At 35.1% G+C, this 17,304-nt stretch overlaps 1 protein-coding gene and 1 long non-coding RNA gene across 3 annotated transcripts in view; both read left to right on the top strand.

Annotated features, from left to right (window-relative positions):
- The window catches only part of LOC149892638 (uncharacterized), a 321,349-nt gene that overhangs the window by 281,832 nt on the left and 22,213 nt on the right, over positions 1-17,304 (top strand). The gene's annotated exons all lie outside the window — the stretch shown is intronic.
- Positions 5,442-13,534, top strand: LOC149892640 (uncharacterized). The gene is made up of 5 exons (XM_090079950.1): positions 5,442-5,513; positions 8,489-11,509; positions 11,766-11,831; positions 12,093-12,149; positions 12,307-13,534. Exons 2-5 carry the CDS (start codon positions 8,518-8,520, stop codon positions 12,624-12,626), a joined length of 3,435 nt encoding a protein of 1,144 aa, XP_089936076.1. The 5' UTR covers positions 5,442-5,513; positions 8,489-8,517; the 3' UTR covers positions 12,627-13,534.

Genomic DNA, 17,304 nt, shown 5'->3' with positions numbered 1-17,304 from the left:
TTTAAAAAAGGAAAACTACGCTAACATTTCTTTGAAAAAATATTTAAAAACTACCTTAAACATAAGCTAGATCTAAAAGAGGAAAACTACGCTAACTTTTCTTTGAAAAAATATTCAAAAACTACCTTAAACATAAGCTAGATCTGAAAGGGGAAAACTACGCTAACTTTTCTTTGAAAAAATATTCAAAAACTACCTTTAAACATGATTTAAATTTAAAAAAGGAAAACTACGCTAACATTTCTTTGAAAAAATATTTAAAAACTACCTTAAACATAAGCTAGATCTAAAAGAGGAAAACTACGCTAACTTTTCTTTGAAAAAATATTCAAAAACTACCTTAAACATAAGCTAGATCTGAAAGGGGAAAACTACGCTAACTTTTCTTTGAAAAAATATTCAAAAACTACCTTTAAACATGATTTAAATTTAAAAAAGGAAAACTACGCTAACATTTCTTTGAAAAAATATTCAAAAAGTACCTTAATCGAAAGAGATAGCACACGAATTTAAAAAGTTGCATCTAGTCATCCGTTTCTTCTTCATCATCAAAGTAGCACACGAATTTAAAAAGTTGCATCTAGTCATCCGTTTCTTCTTCATCAAAGTAGCGAGGCGTTTATGCACTTTTTATTCTCTAATTTATCTCTACTTACGCAAATGGCTTTTGTTTATTTCAATTTAAAAATTTTCAAAAGAGTATTTTGTTAAAGATTATGCTGCAGGAGCTGTGTAAAAAAACTCTGGTGACCTTTCCTTAAGAAAAAGCAACTAAAATAGATGTGCGCCGAAGAAAATCCAAATTGCGATTCACTAAATTAAAAGACAAAAACAACAAACTTTAAAAGTGAAACCATTTTTACAAGCGTATTTTGTAAAGATGAAATGTTCTTATTACATTCTAACGTTACGAAAAGGATTTTCTTCTGTTCAAATATTTATTACAATTTAAAGTGTTAAATAATGTTACAGAAACGACCTAAGACGCCTGTTATATTAATTTAAACGAACAAAATAGATAAAAAAAAAAGAAAAACTATCATTTAAAAAAAAAAGAAAAAAAGAAAAGAAATAGAAATTGAGGAAAAACAAAAATAAGAACTTCTAACAAAGAGCTTTTCTTTTTATTTTTCAGATTTTAGATGCTTAATTCCTTGGAATGAAAAGTTGAACTGATGACCCACTACTAAGGTTGTTCCTAGCCTTCCGTTCTCAAACTAGGCAATTCTGAGAGGCTGTTTGATTAAGTACCGTTGATAGTAGTATCGCACGTAAGAGACTTCTAAAACTCTGATTATTAATTCCTTGAATGAAGAGATGACTTCATACTCACTAACGAGGTTGTTCTTAGCCATCCGTTCTCAAACTATGCAAAACAGTGAAGTTGTTTGATTAAGTATCACAGTTTGCTGATTTGCACGTGCACCATTGCCGAAACTGTGATGCTTGGTTCCTTGATTGGATTGAAGAAGCTCATCACCATGCTTTTTACAAGCTGTCCGTTGTTATGTTTTGCAATTCAGTGGTTCTGTTTTGCAATTCATTTTCTGTTTGTTTAAGTACCATCGATGGTGGTGTCGTGCATGCAAACTTTCCGAAACTCTGATGCTTGTTTTTCTTGAATGGAGAGATGAGCTTATACTTTAGGTGACTTTTAAAACTGCAGTAATTAGTGCCTCGAATGGAAAAACGAACTCATTCATTACAGACCAAGGTTGTTCCTGGCCATCCGTTAACATATTAGGCAAAGGAGAAAGTTAGCTTTATTTGTCGTGCAGATTGTCCGCTTTGACGTAAAATGCGACAAATTTGCTGAACGCTCTGTTTGCGCCGCCCAAGAGTCATTCTGTTTCTGCGTTGCTAGCGTCTGTCGGCTAAATACAACTGTAGACTCCGCGCAAGCTTTTTCACCGCAAAAGTTGTACAGAGCCACACCGAAGGCTAAAATCGACTTTAAGGTCGAAGGTTAAAATCGACCCTAGAGCTTTGAAAACGACGTCACGAAATTTTCAAGTACATCATCGAAGAAAATTACGGCGGCCAGATGCGACTCTTAGTACTAACTCTTCTAATCTTAGTACGTTAAGCATTCCAGTCGAGAGATCAGACGTTTTTTCGTCACCTAAGAGACCGGCCGATCCGTTTGCGACGCTGCGGAAAGAAAGAAGATGGCAAACCACAGGGTTGTTACCGTAACAAACCTCCGTGAGTACCTCCATCTCGAATGGCTTTTGGGGAAACGTTCGTTTTAAACTCAAAGGGATGGTTGTTAAAGCTCACAAAAGCCTGGTTAACGATTTTCTAACGGCAGAGACCGTGTTTACAATGGATGCAGGCCGTTTGCCCGAGCCCAAAGCGCAAGACCTTTCGGAGAACTCCTCTAGGTCGATGCAACGAAACTACTAGACGCGTGCACCTAGCGGCACGTTACAACCGAAGGACGCCCCTCGTGGACACTATACGAACGCAATTTTTCATTGTCCCCAGGCTTCCAAACCGTAAAACCATCCCCCTCCAATCCTAACCCCGTAATTTTCTTACTCTTTCCCCCCCCCCCCCCCACCCCTCTTAATAAAAAAAAAAAAGTTTCCTTCTCTCTTTTTTTCTAGCTTTTAGCCGGCCCTCCGCTAGAAGGGAATAGGGAGTAACGAAGGTTTGACATCAAAGTAGCGTTTCGTATAAGATTTGTTTGGAAAAATTTGACAATTTTTATGAAAGCCAAGCACTAGTTCAAACTGGAGATAATAAAACGAAGTCGAATGATCTCACTTCTCAAACCACTGAGCTGCCATTGGTCGGCAGTTTCATGTTTGGAGACTATTGAGCTGCCATTGGTCGGCTGTTTAATCGTTGCGATTGGTCGGCAGTTTTATCGTTGGAGACCATTGAGAGATATAAAAGGCACTTTTTTTTTTTTTTTGAGCACAACATTAAACGCTTAATCGTTAGATCTTGTTACAAAGGCACCCTTAGAATGCCGAATTGAAAAAAAAAAACAAAAACCAAAACAAACAGAAAAAAAAAAAAAAATGAAACCGAAACGGGCATTCTTTTGAGCATAACGTTAAAAGCTAAATCGTTAGAGGTTTTATTAAAAAGGCTCCTTTAGGATGCAAAAGACAAAAACGGAAAGTTTTGCTTTCCTGGCCACAAGCGATAAAATTGTTAGTAAAACGCACTCTAGCATTCTCACGTTTCAGACGTGACCCAATGTTCGAGTACTCGAACAGGTCCGCTCTACCGTGAATAAAGATGGAACTAACACACACTACGAACTAGTCACTGTGTTGGTTTCCTGAAATTTCTACAGTCCATGAAACGTATCTTGTACAGAGTTCATAATTTTGGATCATGGGTGGGCTGCTCAAATGAGCACTCTGCCCAATTGAAACAAAGGAAAAAAAAGAAAAAAAAGAAAAAAGAAACCGAAACGGGCATTCTTTTGAGCATAACGTTAAAAGCTAAATCGTTAGATGTTTTATTAAAAAGGCACCTTTAGAATGCGATGTCCTAAAATATTTTCCTCGATATTTTAAAAAGTAAACAAATACAAAACTAAGCCTCACAACTGGCGACAACTTTCAATAAGCAAACAAAGCAACAACCTTCCTTTCGAATTCTTTATATTTTAAACGAAGACGAACAAACAAAAACACAAACAAAAACAAAAACACAAACAAAAACAAAAACACAAACAAAAACAAAAACACAAACAAAAACAAAAACACAAACAAAAACAAAAACACAAACAAAAACAAAAACACAAACAAAAACAAAAACAAAAACAAAAACGTGAGTCGACTGATTTCGCTCAACTGCCTTAGACGAGAAGTCATAAACGTTTGCTTGTGCCAGCAAATTGCAAATTAAGTTGTAAATGAACTGCACCGCAAAAGCTTAACCACAGTTTATTAAGCATATTAAGCCTTTGCTGACATGTTAGGACATTTTAAGCCTTTGCTATTATCATGAGGCTTTTGCTCCACGAGCCAAAAAAGTACGCTAGAGTTTGACAAACTGCATCGCGGTCGAAAAGTGTAATTACGCCAACACTTTTATCCGTTTTAAGCATTTCGTTTTCGCACGAACAACAATTAAAGCAGCTCGTTGAGCTTAACGACGTTCGTGTATTTTTTTTCGAAGCCAAAACTTCGGCTATAAGTAGAATGAAGAGGCACTTCGAAAAACAACAAAGCTGTTCGCAGTCGATAGCAACGAGCGACAACATCTCTGCGAGTCTGGCATCAAGGTAAACATTTTTTTTTACATTTTCATTTGTTAGTGCCACTTTTGTGTACATTATGTATTCAAAAATTTCTTGCTGACGCTAGATTTTTCGTTTTCAATGAACAACAGTTGCAACCTCTAGTCGTTTGCTAAAACAGCTTGCTAGGACAACCAAATCAATCATATGTTGTGAAAATTTCTTTTTGTTCAACTGACTAAGGAAGATCGAGCGAACGCTTTTTTTTTTATAACTTGTTTGTATCATATTGCTATTAAGAAAACAGCGTTGTGTATACTAAACGTGACATAATTGGCAATTATCCGTAACTAAAAATAAGATAGAAATTACAAACTTGATACCATATTTTAATTACTGTAACAAAACTAGACGTCATCGCGTGAGAAAATAAATGTTTATGACACATAACCTATTTTTTTGTTTTTTTTTTTCTTCTCTTTTTTCCTTTTAATCTCTTTTCTTTCGTCCAAAAAGCGTTTTGATTTTTGCCTCGCCACAAGCGATGAAATCGATAAAAAAACCTGCTCGGACATTCTCAATTCTCAACAACAAAAGCAATCAAAGTTCTAGCTCTCGAGCACGTGCGCCAACAGGTTGATGAAACCGTTCAAATATGCTCGATCGCTAGAATTTAAAAAAAGAAACAAGCCAGAAACAAACCAAAATAAAAAAAAGCCAAAAACAAAAATGGACATCTTTAGAACGCTTAAATTTTATAAAATATTTTCCTCTGCGTTTTTAACCAGCTAAACTGTCGTAAAGTTTTTTCGGTGCAGTTCATTTAAAAAACTTAGTTTTCAACTTTTAAACGTTTTAGACTTCTCGTTTAAGGCAGTCGAAAGAAATGAGTCGACTCACTCTCTCTCTCCCTTTTCGGTTTTGTTTTTGTTTACTTGTTTTTGTTTTTTCTTCGTTTGCCTTCGTTTGCCTTTGTTTGCTTTTGGAAAAGTTGTCGCCATGCGAGACTTAGTTTTTTTTTGGCTCAATTTGTGATTAAGTGAAGTTCTAGTCTTGAAAGTGTGCAAAGTGTGGGCCAATCTGGTGGCTGGAGTGATGACACGTGAATGCTGGAAATTCCAGACTTTGAGCGGATTCAGCGTACATAGAAAGAAAAAGTAACATTCACGTGGGTCTCTCCTAAGCTTGCCATTGGTCGGTCTGCTGGCCTTAAGTACCCCCCCCCCCCCTCAACGTCACGTTTGCTCAACTTTCTCGGTCTTTGGCGCCCAAAGAAAGCTCGAGGAAGGATAAAAATGGCGAGGTTTCGGTACAGCGTTTTCTGTTTTTCCTATTTGTTTTTGTTTGTTTGTTTGTTTGTTTCGTTTGTTTGTTTATTTATTTAATCGTTTTTTTGTTTGTTTCGTTCGTTTGTTTGTTTGTTTCGTTTGCTTCGTTTGTTTCGTGATGTTTTGTTTTCCCTTCTTGATGGCACAAAACAGAAGCAAACAAGACTTTCGGTTATGTTCGGTTATATTCGGTTCAATAAAAGTTTGTTGGTTTCTGCACAACAACAACAACAAAAGTCCCTCTGTCCCTCAAAAGCAGTTTCTCCTCTGTCCAAAAGAAGAGCTTCTTTGTAATCGATCTTGTCTGAATGCAGCTCTCCTTTTGCCTATAGGTTTTTATTCCAACCCTTTTGTTGTTGTTAGTGCCATGTTGTTGTTATTGTTATACTCTGTAAAAGCAGTTGTTGCTGTTGTACTTGTTTGTTGTTTCTAAAGACACTGTTGTTGCTGCTGTTTGCGCTGTTAGTAATCACCCACTTGGCTTGTATTTTTGTTTTTTGTTTTTTGTTTTATTTATAAACACTCTCTGAGTAAGTTTTTATGCTTGCAATGAGTGTTTGTTAATGTTCACCCACTTTGCTTGTTTATAATCTATTTTATTTTATCAACACTCTCTGAGTCAGTGATGGTGTTGCTGTTGTTTTTGTTAGAGCTGCAATGAGTGTTTGTTAATGTTCACACACTTTGCTTGTTTTGTTTTTATTTCTTTATTTTATCAACACCCTTTGAGCCAGTGATGCTGTTGCTGTTGTTTTTGTTATAGCTGCAATGAGTGTTGTTAATGTTCACCCACTTTGCTTGTTTTGTTTTTTTTAATTTATTTATTTTACCAACACCCTTTGAGCCAGTGATGCTGTTGCTGTTGTTTTTGTTATAGCTGCAATGAGTGTTGTTAATGTTCACCCACTTTGCTTGTTTTGTTTTTATTAATTTTTTTATTTTACCAACACCCTTTGAGCCAGTGATGCTGTTGCTGTTGTTTTTGTTATAGCTGCAATGAGTGTTTGTTAATGTTCACCCACTTTGCTTGTTTTGTTTGTGTTTTTGTTTTTGTTTATCAATACCCTTTGAGTCAGTGATGCTGTTTCTGTTGTCGTTGTTATAGTTGCAATGAGTCTTATTAATGTTCACCCACTTTGCTTGTTTTGTTTGTGTTTTTGTTTGTTTTTTTTTTCATCAACACCCTCCTAGTCAGTGATAGTGTTGCTGTTGTTTTTGTTATAGTTGCAATGAGTCTTAATAATATTCACCCACTTTGCTTGTTTTGTTTGTGTTTTTGTTAGCTTTTTTTTCATCAACACCCTCTGAGTCAGTGATAGTGTTGCTGTTGTCGTTGTTATAGTTGCAATGAGTCTTATTAATGTTCACCCACTTTGCTTGTTTTGTTTGTGTTTTTGTTTGTTTTTTTTTCATCAACACCCTCCTAGTCAGTGATAGTGTTGCTGTTGTTTTTGTTATAGTTGCAATGAGTCTTAATAATATTCACCCACTTTGCTTGTTTTGTTTGTGTTTTTGTTAGCTTTTTTTTCATCAACACCCTCTGAGTCAGTGATAGTGTTGCTGTTGTCGTTGTTATAGTTGCAATGAGTCTTATTAATGTTCACCCACTTTGCTTGCTTTGTTTGTGTTTTTGTTAGCTTTTTTTTCATCAACACCCTCTGAGTCAGTGATAGTGTTGCTGTTGTCGTTGTTATAGTTGCAATGAGTCTTATTAATGTTCACCCACTTTGCTTGCTTTGTTTGTGTTTTTGTTTTTGTTTATTAACACCCATTGAGTCAGTGATGCTGTTGCTGTTGTTGTTATTATAGTTGCAATGAGTGTTTGTTAATGCTCACCGACTTGGCTTGCTTTGTTTGTTTTTTGTTTTTTGTTTTATCAAAACCTTGTGAGTCAGTGATGCTGCTTTTGTTATTTTACTTGTAATTAGAGTTGTTACTGTTCAGCCGCTTTGGTTGTTTTTTAATCTATCTTATTTTATCACCACTCTCTGATTCGGTGATGATGTTGCTGATGCTGTTGTTGTTGTTTTACTTGCAATGATAGTTGTTACTGTTCAGCAACTTTGCTTTTATTCGTTTTTGTTTGTGTGTTTGTTAGTTGTTTTTTTTTTATCAATATCCTCTGAGTCAGTGATGCTGTTGCTGATGCTGCTGTTGCTGTAGTTGGTTTTTATGCTTGCAATGAGAGTTGTTACTGTTCACCCACTTTGCTTGTTTATAATCTATTTTATTTTGTTAACACTCTCTGAGTCAGTGATGTTGTTGTTGTTATTATGCTTGCAATGAGAGTTGTTACTGTTCACCCAGTTTGCTTGTTTTGTTTTTTTATTTGTTTTGTTTTTTTTTCTTTTTTGTTTTTGTTTTGTTTGTTTTTTTTATCAATACCCTCTGATTAAGTGATGCTGTTGCTGTTGTTATACATGCAATGGTTGTTGTTACTGTTCAGCCACTTTGCTTGTTTTTTTTAATCTGTTTTGTTTTTTCAACACTCTCTGAGTCAGTGATGCTGATGCTGTTGTTGTTATTATGCTTGCAATGAGAGTTGTTACTGTTGTAGTTATGTCTGTCATTTGTCCTTGTTAGCAAGTTCTATTTGCCCTCTCTTGCCTTTTTTCAACACAGTTTCTTTCTTTGAGTCATATGGTTGCGAGATCCTCTCAAACTCCATCTCTTTATTTATTTGTTTCTTTTTTTTTTCTCATTCTCCTTCTCATAATAGCAATCACTGTTGCCACCATGCATGTAATGCTAGTTGCTCTCGTTCTTCTTCTTTTGCTAGTGCAAGCTTTGTTTCTTCTTGTTGCTCTCTTTACTTTCTTCTTGCTCTTTTGCAGAGGACTCGAAAAAACACAGCTCTTCGCTGTAGTTGTGTTTCTCATCAATCCACGCAACATTCCAGGATTGGATACAGGCAGAAGAAAAAAAACTCTCACTAACTGTTTTCTTTTTTTTTTAGCTTAAACCGTTGCAAACAAACACCTGAACATGTCTTCTTCACAAGAAAACAACTCTGTTGTTGCTTCTTCTCCAAACTCTAAAGCAAAAAAAAAGAAAAGAAAGCAGTCACAAGAACAGAGAGACTTAAAGCTCAAAAACAAAGTCAGGGCCGCATTAGTTGCAGCGTGTGGCTCCGTAAACAGGGTTGTACCTTTCTATGGTACCAAGAAGAGGTACGCTGTTAGCTGTCCGATGCCTTTGTGCAAACATTCGTCCACAAGCATTAAAAGACACTTGACTAAAAAAGATCATTCTTGGACTTTGGATGAAGCTTCCATCTTTTACTCTGCAATGGTCAGGAAGTTTCAGCATGCTCGTCTCGAACGCAAGTCCGGCTGTCCAAAACCTTACCCCTGTTTGCAATGTTGGAAGTATTACGACCGACTGGACATACACTTGAAAGAGACTCATTTCTACGATTCCAAGATGATCAAACAAAAGATTGCAGAGGCAAAGCGATACGACAACGAGAAGCTCTATGTCCCTCAATTTATTCGACCTGCCTTCTTTGGTATTAAGCCAGTAGCTGAACAAGCGTCTGCATCAGGCTCTGCATCCTCTGCTCCTGGGCCTTCCTCCTCTTTTTCTTCTCCGGTTCTTTCCTCTGATCCTCTTTTAAGCTTGCCCTCACCAGTTGCTGGTTCGTCCGAGGCTCCTTCTGCAAACCAATGCACCTCTGTAGAAAACAAAGAGCTGAACACCGAATCCGTCCTTGACTCTGATTTCGATTCCTTAGAGCACTTGGTTTCCAGCTCCTATGTCTTGACCGAAGAAAAGAGACTCTTGTTTCAGCTGGACAAAGATGCTTTTCACTTTTATTACCAGTCAGCAGATGAGCTCTTCAGAGACTTTGAAAAGTGGCTTGTGGTAGCCAACAACAACACTTGGTCACAAGCAAAAATCTACAAAAATGCAGTTGTGGAAATATTGACTTGTTGTGACAGCACGTTGACGCTGCACCCAAACGCCCTCACCAATTCCAATGTTTTGGAGGATAGATACTTCTCCTTGCACTTTAAGAAAATTCAGCTCAATTCCAAGCTGAGTGAACTTGACCAAACAAAAGCCATGTCTTGTCACACGTTGTACAACCGCCTCGTCTCCCTTTGTCTCCTGTTTCGTTTCAGTGAAGCCAGAAACGTCTATTTCGGACTTTCTCATGAGGCCATCCGACGTTTGCGCTGCAAGGTGGATGAGTTGCGAAAAGTGCTGAGGCCCTTTCGTTCTTTGAGGAGGAGCCTTGTGAAAAGAAGAAAAAGCATCAACATCATCAATGTCAGTTTGCTGACCGAATATGGCAAGTCTGCATACGTAAGAGACTTAGTGGAATCGATTAGAAAGGCGTCTCTTCCGCTGACTAGAGACAATGCTGTGTCTCTACGAAACCATCTTCTGCTCTCTGTCACTGTAATTAACAGTTTAAGAAAATCTAACATTGCTCTTTTAAACATTAGAGACTACATGGCTGCTGAGAAGAGTGAGTGTGGATATTGCATTGTGCAAGAGCGCTACAAAACAGCATACAAGTACGGAGCCAAAAACATTCTAGTGCCGAACGACTTGAAAGTGTTGATCGATATTTATTTGCTGAGATACAGAGACCTTCTTGTCAACGACTCTCACTACATGGCTGCAGACACCAAGACTGTTTTGGAGTTGAGCGACTGCTACAGGCCCCTTTTTCCTTCGGTGAGAGCCAACAAAGACGAAGGTGTGACACTAGGTGCAACTAGAGTGCCTGTTTACCAGATGGGTTCCTCTGCTATCACCTCTAGCCTGACGTCCTGCTTCAGAAAAAGCCAAGTAAACATTCCCATGAAGCGTCTTACTCCCACTTGCATTCGCGGTTCGATAGCCACTTACTTTGCCAACAACAGCAAAGAAGATCGCGAGCGGTTTGCTACACTCTACATGAAGCACAGCAGACACACAATGGATAGCTTTTATGTGTCCCAGTGGAACGCTGCAGAGGAGTTGCGCTTTGCCCTGGGCATCGGACAGTCCTTCGGAGTCATAGAGTCTTTGACTGTTGAAAAGTCTGAGAGACCACCAAAGGAGGAGAAGGATGTGATGGACTGGCTCCGAACTAATGCAGAGGAGTACGGTTTTCATGATGTTGAGGACATTTTTGAGGAAGATTCAGACTCCGGTTCTGACTCTGAAGAATGTGCTGCTACTTTCGGTTGTACCACAGTGGTTCCATTTTCTCCAGCTGTAGAAAACAATGCTCCTTTAGAGGACAGCAACGAACATGTTGTAGATTTCTTGTGTGAACCTAGCTCAACTCCTGTTTCGTCTGTTCCTTCTGAACAAACAATCGCTGGTCCAGTTCTTGAACTATCCTCTGCTCTTGCACAACTAGTTCCTAATGAACAAGCTGTTTGTATGGATGTAGATCAGACTCTAGCTGTTCCTGTTGGCACAGCTTGTTCTCCTCTTGCATTAACATTATTTCCTGATGAACCGGATTTTATTGAACACCATGCACAACTTTCTCCAGTTTACTTTAGTGAGCAAGTGGTTGCCAAACCTGTTTCTGCTGCTCCTGCTGAACAAGTTGCTTTCAGTCCTTCAAAAGAGGTTTTTTCTGTTCTGCTGGAAACAGTGTCTAATGTTGCTTCACAGCAAGATAATCTTATGGCTGTCACACGTGTTTTCCATGCTCCTCCTGAAGCTGCTCTTCTTGAACCTGCTCTTCTTGAACCTGCTCTTCTTGAACCTGCTCATAAGCAAGTGGTTGCCAAACCTGTTCATGTTGCTCCTTCTCTGCAAGTTGTTTTTAATCCTTCAAAAGAGGTCTTTTCTGTTCCTCTGGCTCCTAATCTTGTTGCTCGTCAGCAAACGATGGCCAAACCCAGTTTGTTTCTTTCAGCTGTTCCAGTCCAACAGGCTGGTACTGTTCTTGAAAAACAGCCCTCACCTGGTGCTGTTCAATCTGTTGGTAGTCTATTTAGCCAAAGTCTTGCTTGTACATCCAGAGGTAAATTCTTTTTGATTTTTGATTTTTATGCAAATCTCAACACGCTTTCAAAAAATAAAAATGCCCAAATTAACTCCTTGCCCTATTGTTATTGTTAAAGCTGTAAAAAAAAAAAAAAAAAAGAAAAACAATAAAAAAAACAAAAAAAAAACAAAAAAAACAACACAGAAGTGTGTATGTATTTGTTGCAGGACTAATTCTGTGATTGCTTAAATGTTTACACAAGTGAATGATACTAAAACTGATTATGTTTTAGAAGTAAAAGATCCAAGAAGAAAAAAAATCAAGTTGGAAATGCCATCTTTTACTCAAGAACACATCGGTAATGTAAAACCTAATTTATACAAACATATATAAACACAAACCTCTTCTTGCACAATTTCAGATGGTTAACTGTTAATAAAAACTTGCCATCATTGCTAAGTGCACTTTTAGAAAGTTGTGTCTACCCGATTTCTAATGATGAAGTTAGAAACTTCACCGTTAGAAATCATGCACAGCTTGTTATTATCTCTAACACTTAGAAACTGTTGATGGTTTTTTTATGAATTAGAAAAATGAACATGGTTTTATTTTATTTCAGGATCAACTCAGCCAAGAACAAAGGAAAACAAAGCAGAAGTTAGCCAATGCCAATTAGGTAATCTTTCAAAAACCAGTTGTTGCTATCAGTGCAAACAATAAGGTCAACAAAAAAAAACAAATAAAAAAACAAAATTAATCTTGTCATGCTTCAGAACCAAATGAATATTCGATTTAATCTCTTTGTGTTATGACTTGAGTTTGTAAAATTTTAGATGAAATAGTTGAAAAGCTGAATGCTTGCCCTGGCCACAACGAATGGTTCAACACCAGAAGTTTTCCACGATGTGCAGCTTTGGTGTTGGCATACATCTTGCAAGACGTGTTTACAGATGTAAGCTCAAGTTGCTCGTACAAAGATTACCTTGGCATCTTGGCAAATCATAGCAGTGACAAGCTCATTCATGTCTTGCAAAAGTACTCCTACCGAAGCCATATTAAAGACAAAATTAAAAACATGAAGCTAAAAATTCAAAAAGAGGGTAGTTTAGAAAAGTTTGTTCAATATGGCAATATAGTGAGACCATTTATGTAGTTTAGAAAAGTTTGTTCAGTTTGGCAATAAAGATGGGCCTTTTGTGTAGTTTGTTTTCTCTATGCTTTTGCAAATATATTTATCTGTTTCGCTAAATACATAATAAACAAGAAGTTCTGTTAAACTGTTCTCACATTTCTTATTTAAAGATAGTTCAAACTTTTTTTATCTTTAAAAAAAAAAAAAAGTCGTTTTGTTATTCTGTTAACACTTTTAATAGAGTTGCATTTAGAATTATTTCTGATGTTTTTAAGAGTTTGTTAAAAAGCAAATTAATATTTTCTGTGATGTTAAACTGCATAAGTGAAATTTAAAAAAGGAAAACTGCTCCAACCATTTTTCGGAAAAAGAAATCAAAAAGTTCCTTATTTTAAAAGATCTAGACATCCATTTCTTCTTCAGCAAAATAGCGAGGCTTTTTTTATGAACTCTTACTCTCTATTTTTTCATATATTTACACAAAGGATTTTATTTAGTTCAATGTAAACATACATAGAAGTATATTATGTTTTTTTTTTGTTTTTTTTTTTTTTATGGTGTCTAACTTTTGTTTCACTTCTATTTTATTTTACGTTTATCTTGTATTTTATCATGCCTTATTGGTTTTTGCGTTTTGTGATGTCAAGCTGCGTAAGCTAAACTTAAAAGAGGAAAACTACGCTAACTTTTCTTTGAAAAAATATTCAAAAAGTACCTTAAAAGAGAAAGCACACGAATTTAAAAAGTTGTATCTTGCCATCCAATTCTTCTTCTGCAAAGTAGTGAGGCTTTTGCTCTCTAACTTATCTCTATTTACGCAAAGGGTTTTATTTCAATGTAAACACGTATAAAAGAATACTTTGTTAAAAATAATGTTAAAGGAGTTGCGTAAAAAAAACGTCTGAATAAACTTTCTTTACAAAAAAAAACAACTAAGAAACAAGCGCGCCTAAGAAAAACCAGATCGCGATTCACTAAGTCAATAGACGAAAGAAACAAACTTTAAAAAGTCTTTCTAGACAACAAATTCTATTTTTGGCAATGCAGTTTTTGTATTTATGCAACCTATCTTTTGTTTCACTTCTACTTTATTTTACGTTTACCTTGTATTTTGTCTTGCCTTTTTGCGTTTTGTGATGTCAAGCTACATAATCTAAACTTAAAAGAGGAAAACTAGGCTAGTAGAATATTATGTTGTTGGTTTTATATGCAGCCTAACTTTAGTTTCATCTATATTTTGTTTTGCGTTTATCTTATATTTTATCTTGTCTTTTTGAGTTTTGTGTTTTGTGATGTCAAGCTACATAAGCTAAACTTTAAAGAGGAAAACTACGCTAACCTTTTTTTGAAAAACTATTCAAAAACTACCTTTAACAAAGTAGCGGGGCTTTTTATGCACTTTTACTCTCTAACATACCTATATTTGCGCAGAGGATTTTATTTAACTCAATGTAAACATACGTAGAAAAATATTGTTACCCGTTTATTTTATGCAGCCTAACTTTAGCTTCATCTGTATTTTATTTTACGTTTATCTTATATTTTATTTTGTCTTTTTGAGTTTTGTGCTTTGTGATGTCAAGCTACATAAGCTAATGTTAAAAGAGGAAAACTACGCTAACCTTTTTTTGAAAAACTATTCAAAAACAACCTTTAACAAAGTAGCGAGGCTTTTTATGCACTTTTACTCTCTAACATACCTATATTTGCGCAGAGGATTTTATATAACTCAATGTAAACATACATAGAAAAATATTGTTACCCGTTTATTTCATGCAGCCTAACTTTAGCTTCATCTACATTTTATTTTACGTTTATCTTATATTTTATTTTGTCTTTTTGAGTTTTGTGTTTTGTGATGTCAAGCTACATAAGCTAATGTTAAAAGAGGAAAGCTACGCTAACCTTTCTTTGAAAAACTGTTCAAAAACTACCTTAGACATAATCTAGATTTAAAAGAGGAAGACTACGCTATTTTTGCTTTGAAAAAACTTTCGAAAACTACCTTAATCGATAGAGATAGCACACGATTTTAAAATGTTGTATCTAGTCATGCACTTCTTTTACACCAAAGTAGCGAGGCTTTCTATGCACTTTTACTCTCTAACATAGCTATTTTTGCGCAAACGGTTTTATTTATTTCAATTTAAACATGCCTAGTAGATTATTATGTTGTTGGTTTTTTATGCAGCCTAACTTTAGTTTCATCTATATTTTATTTTGCGTTTATCTTATATTTTATCTTGTCTTTTTGAGTTTTATATTTTGTGATGTCAAGCTACATAAGCTAAACTTTAAAGAGGAAATTTACGCTAACCTGTCTTTGAAAAACTATTCAAAAACTACCTTTAACAAAGTAGCGAGGCTTTTTATGCCTTTTTACTCTCTAGCATACCTATATTTGCGCAGAGGGTTTTATTTAATTCAACTTAAACATACCTGTTAGATTATTATGTTGTTGGTTTTTTATGCAGTCTAACTTAAGCTACATCTATTTTTCATGTTACGTTTGTCTTATATTTTATTTTATGTTTTTGTGTTCTGTGATGTCAAGCTACATAAGCTAATGTTAAAAGAGGAAAGCTACGCTAACCTTTCTTTGAAAAACTATTCGAAATCTATTTTTGAGATAATCTAGATTTAAAAGAGGAACACTACGCTAATTTTGCTTTGAAAAAACTCTCGAAAACTACCTTATTCGATAGAGATAGCACACAAATTTAAAAAAGTGTATCTAGTCATCCACTTCTTCTACAGCAAAGTAGCGAGGCTTTCTATGCACTTTTACTCTCTAACATTATGCATTTTACTCTCTATTTTTGCGCAAAGGGTTTTATTTAATTCAATTTAAACATGCCTAGTAGATATTTTATGTTGTTGGTTTTTTATGCAGCCTAACTTTAGCTACATCTATTTGTCTTATATTTTATTTTATGTTTTTGTGTTCTGTGATGTCAAGCTACATAAGCTAATGTTAAAAGAGGAAAGCTACGCTAACTTTTCTTTGAAAAACTATTCAAAATCTACCTTTGAGATAATCTAGATTTAAAAGAGGAACACTACGCTAATTTTGCTTTGAAAAAACATTCGAAAACTACCTTATATTTTATCTTGCCTTTGTTAGTTTTGTGTTTTATTATGTCAAGCTTCATAATCTAATCTTAAAAGAGGAAAACTGCGCTAACTTTCCATTGAAAAAGTACTCAAAAAGGACCTAAATCGATATAGATAGCTCACGATTTTAAAAAGTTGCATATAGTCATCTTCTTCAGCAAAGTATCGAGGCTTTTTATGGATTTTTACTTTAACAAAGTTGCGAGGCTTTTAATGCTTTTTTACTAACATACCTATATTTGCGCAAAGGATTTTATATAATTCAATTTAAACATGCCTAGTAGATTATTATGTTGTTAGTTTTTTATGCAGCTTATCTTTAGTTTCATTTATATTATGTTTTAGGTTTATCTTATATTTTATCTTATCTTTTTGAGTTTTGTGTTTTGTGATGCCAAGAATTTTAAGCTAAACTTAAAAGAGGAATGCTACGCTAACCTTTCTTTGAAAATCTATTCATAAACTACCTTAGACAAAAGCTAGATTTAAAAGAGGAAAACTACGCTATTTTTGCTTTGAAAAAACTTTCGAAAACCACCTTAATCGATAGAGATAGCACACAATTTTAAAAAGTTGCATATAGTCATCCACTTCTTCTGCAGCAAAGTAGCGATGCTTTTTATGCACTTTTTCTCACTAGTTTGCTTATATTTACGCAAAGGAATTCATTTAATTCAATCCAAGCATATATAGAAGATTATTATGCTATGATTTTTTTTTTCTTTTATGCAGCCTAACAATTATTTCACCTATATTTTATTTTACGATTAACTTTTATCTTACTTTTCTTTTTTGAGTTTTGTGTTTTGTGATATCAAGCTACATAAACTAAACTTTAAAGAGGAAAACTACGCTAACCTTTCTTTGAAAAACTATTCAAAAACTACCTTTAACAAAGTAGCGAGGCTTTTTCTCTCTAACATACCTATATTTGCGCATAGGATTTTATTTAATTTAATGTAAACATACCTAGTAGATTATTATGTTGTTGGTTTTTTATGCAGTCTAACTTTAGCTTCATCTGTATTTTATTTTACGTTTATCTTATATTTTATTTTGTCTTTTTGAGCTTTGTGTTTTGTGATGTCAAGCTACATAAGCTAAACTTAAAAGAGGAAAGCTACGCTAACCTTTCTTTGAAAAACTATTCAAAAACTACCTTTAACAAAGTAGCGAGGCTTTTTCTCTCTAACATACCTATATTTGCGCATAGGATTTTATTTAATTTAATGTAAACATACCTAGTAGATTATTATGTTGTTGGTTTTTTATGCAGTCTAACTTTAGCTTCATCTGTATTTTATTTTACGTTTATCTTATATTTTATTTTGTCTTTTTGAGCTTTGTGTTTTGTGATGTCAAGCTACATAAGCTAAACTTAAAAGAGGAAAGCTACGCTAACCTTTCTTTGAAAAACTATTCAAAATCTACCTTTGAGATAATCTAAATTTAAAAGAGGAACACTGCGCTATTTTTGCTTTGAAAAAACTTTCGAAAACTACCTTATTCGATAGAGACAGCACACAAATTTAAAAGTTTGTATCTAGTCATCCACTTCTTCTACAGCAATGTAGCGAGGCTTTTT

Source organism: Hydra viridissima, unplaced genomic scaffold (genome assembly GCF_058129835.1).
Source record: "Hydra viridissima isolate aposymbiotic clone 2 unplaced genomic scaffold, HvirCarnegie_v1 scaffold_2, whole genome shotgun sequence".
Lineage (NCBI taxonomy): Eukaryota > Metazoa > Cnidaria > Hydrozoa > Anthoathecata > Hydridae > Hydra > Hydra viridissima.
Note: the sequence above shows the minus strand (reverse complement) of the source record. Positions and strands in the feature narration are given on the sequence as shown.

What these genes read in the sequence shown, in the direction of transcription:
- LOC149892640 (XM_090079950.1), top strand. Translation starts at nt 8,518, where the DNA reads ATGTCTTCTTCACAAGAAAACAACTCTGTTGTTGCTTCTTCTCCAAAC. An exon ending in TCTTGCTTGTACATCCAGAG is followed by an intron (nt 11,510 to 11,765) that starts GTAAATTCTTTT and finishes ATTATGTTTTAG; the next exon opens with AAGTAAAAGATCCAAGAAGA. An exon ending in AGTTAGCCAATGCCAATTAG is followed by an intron (nt 12,150 to 12,306) that starts GTAATCTTTCAA and finishes GTAAAATTTTAG; the next exon opens with ATGAAATAGTTGAAAAGCTG.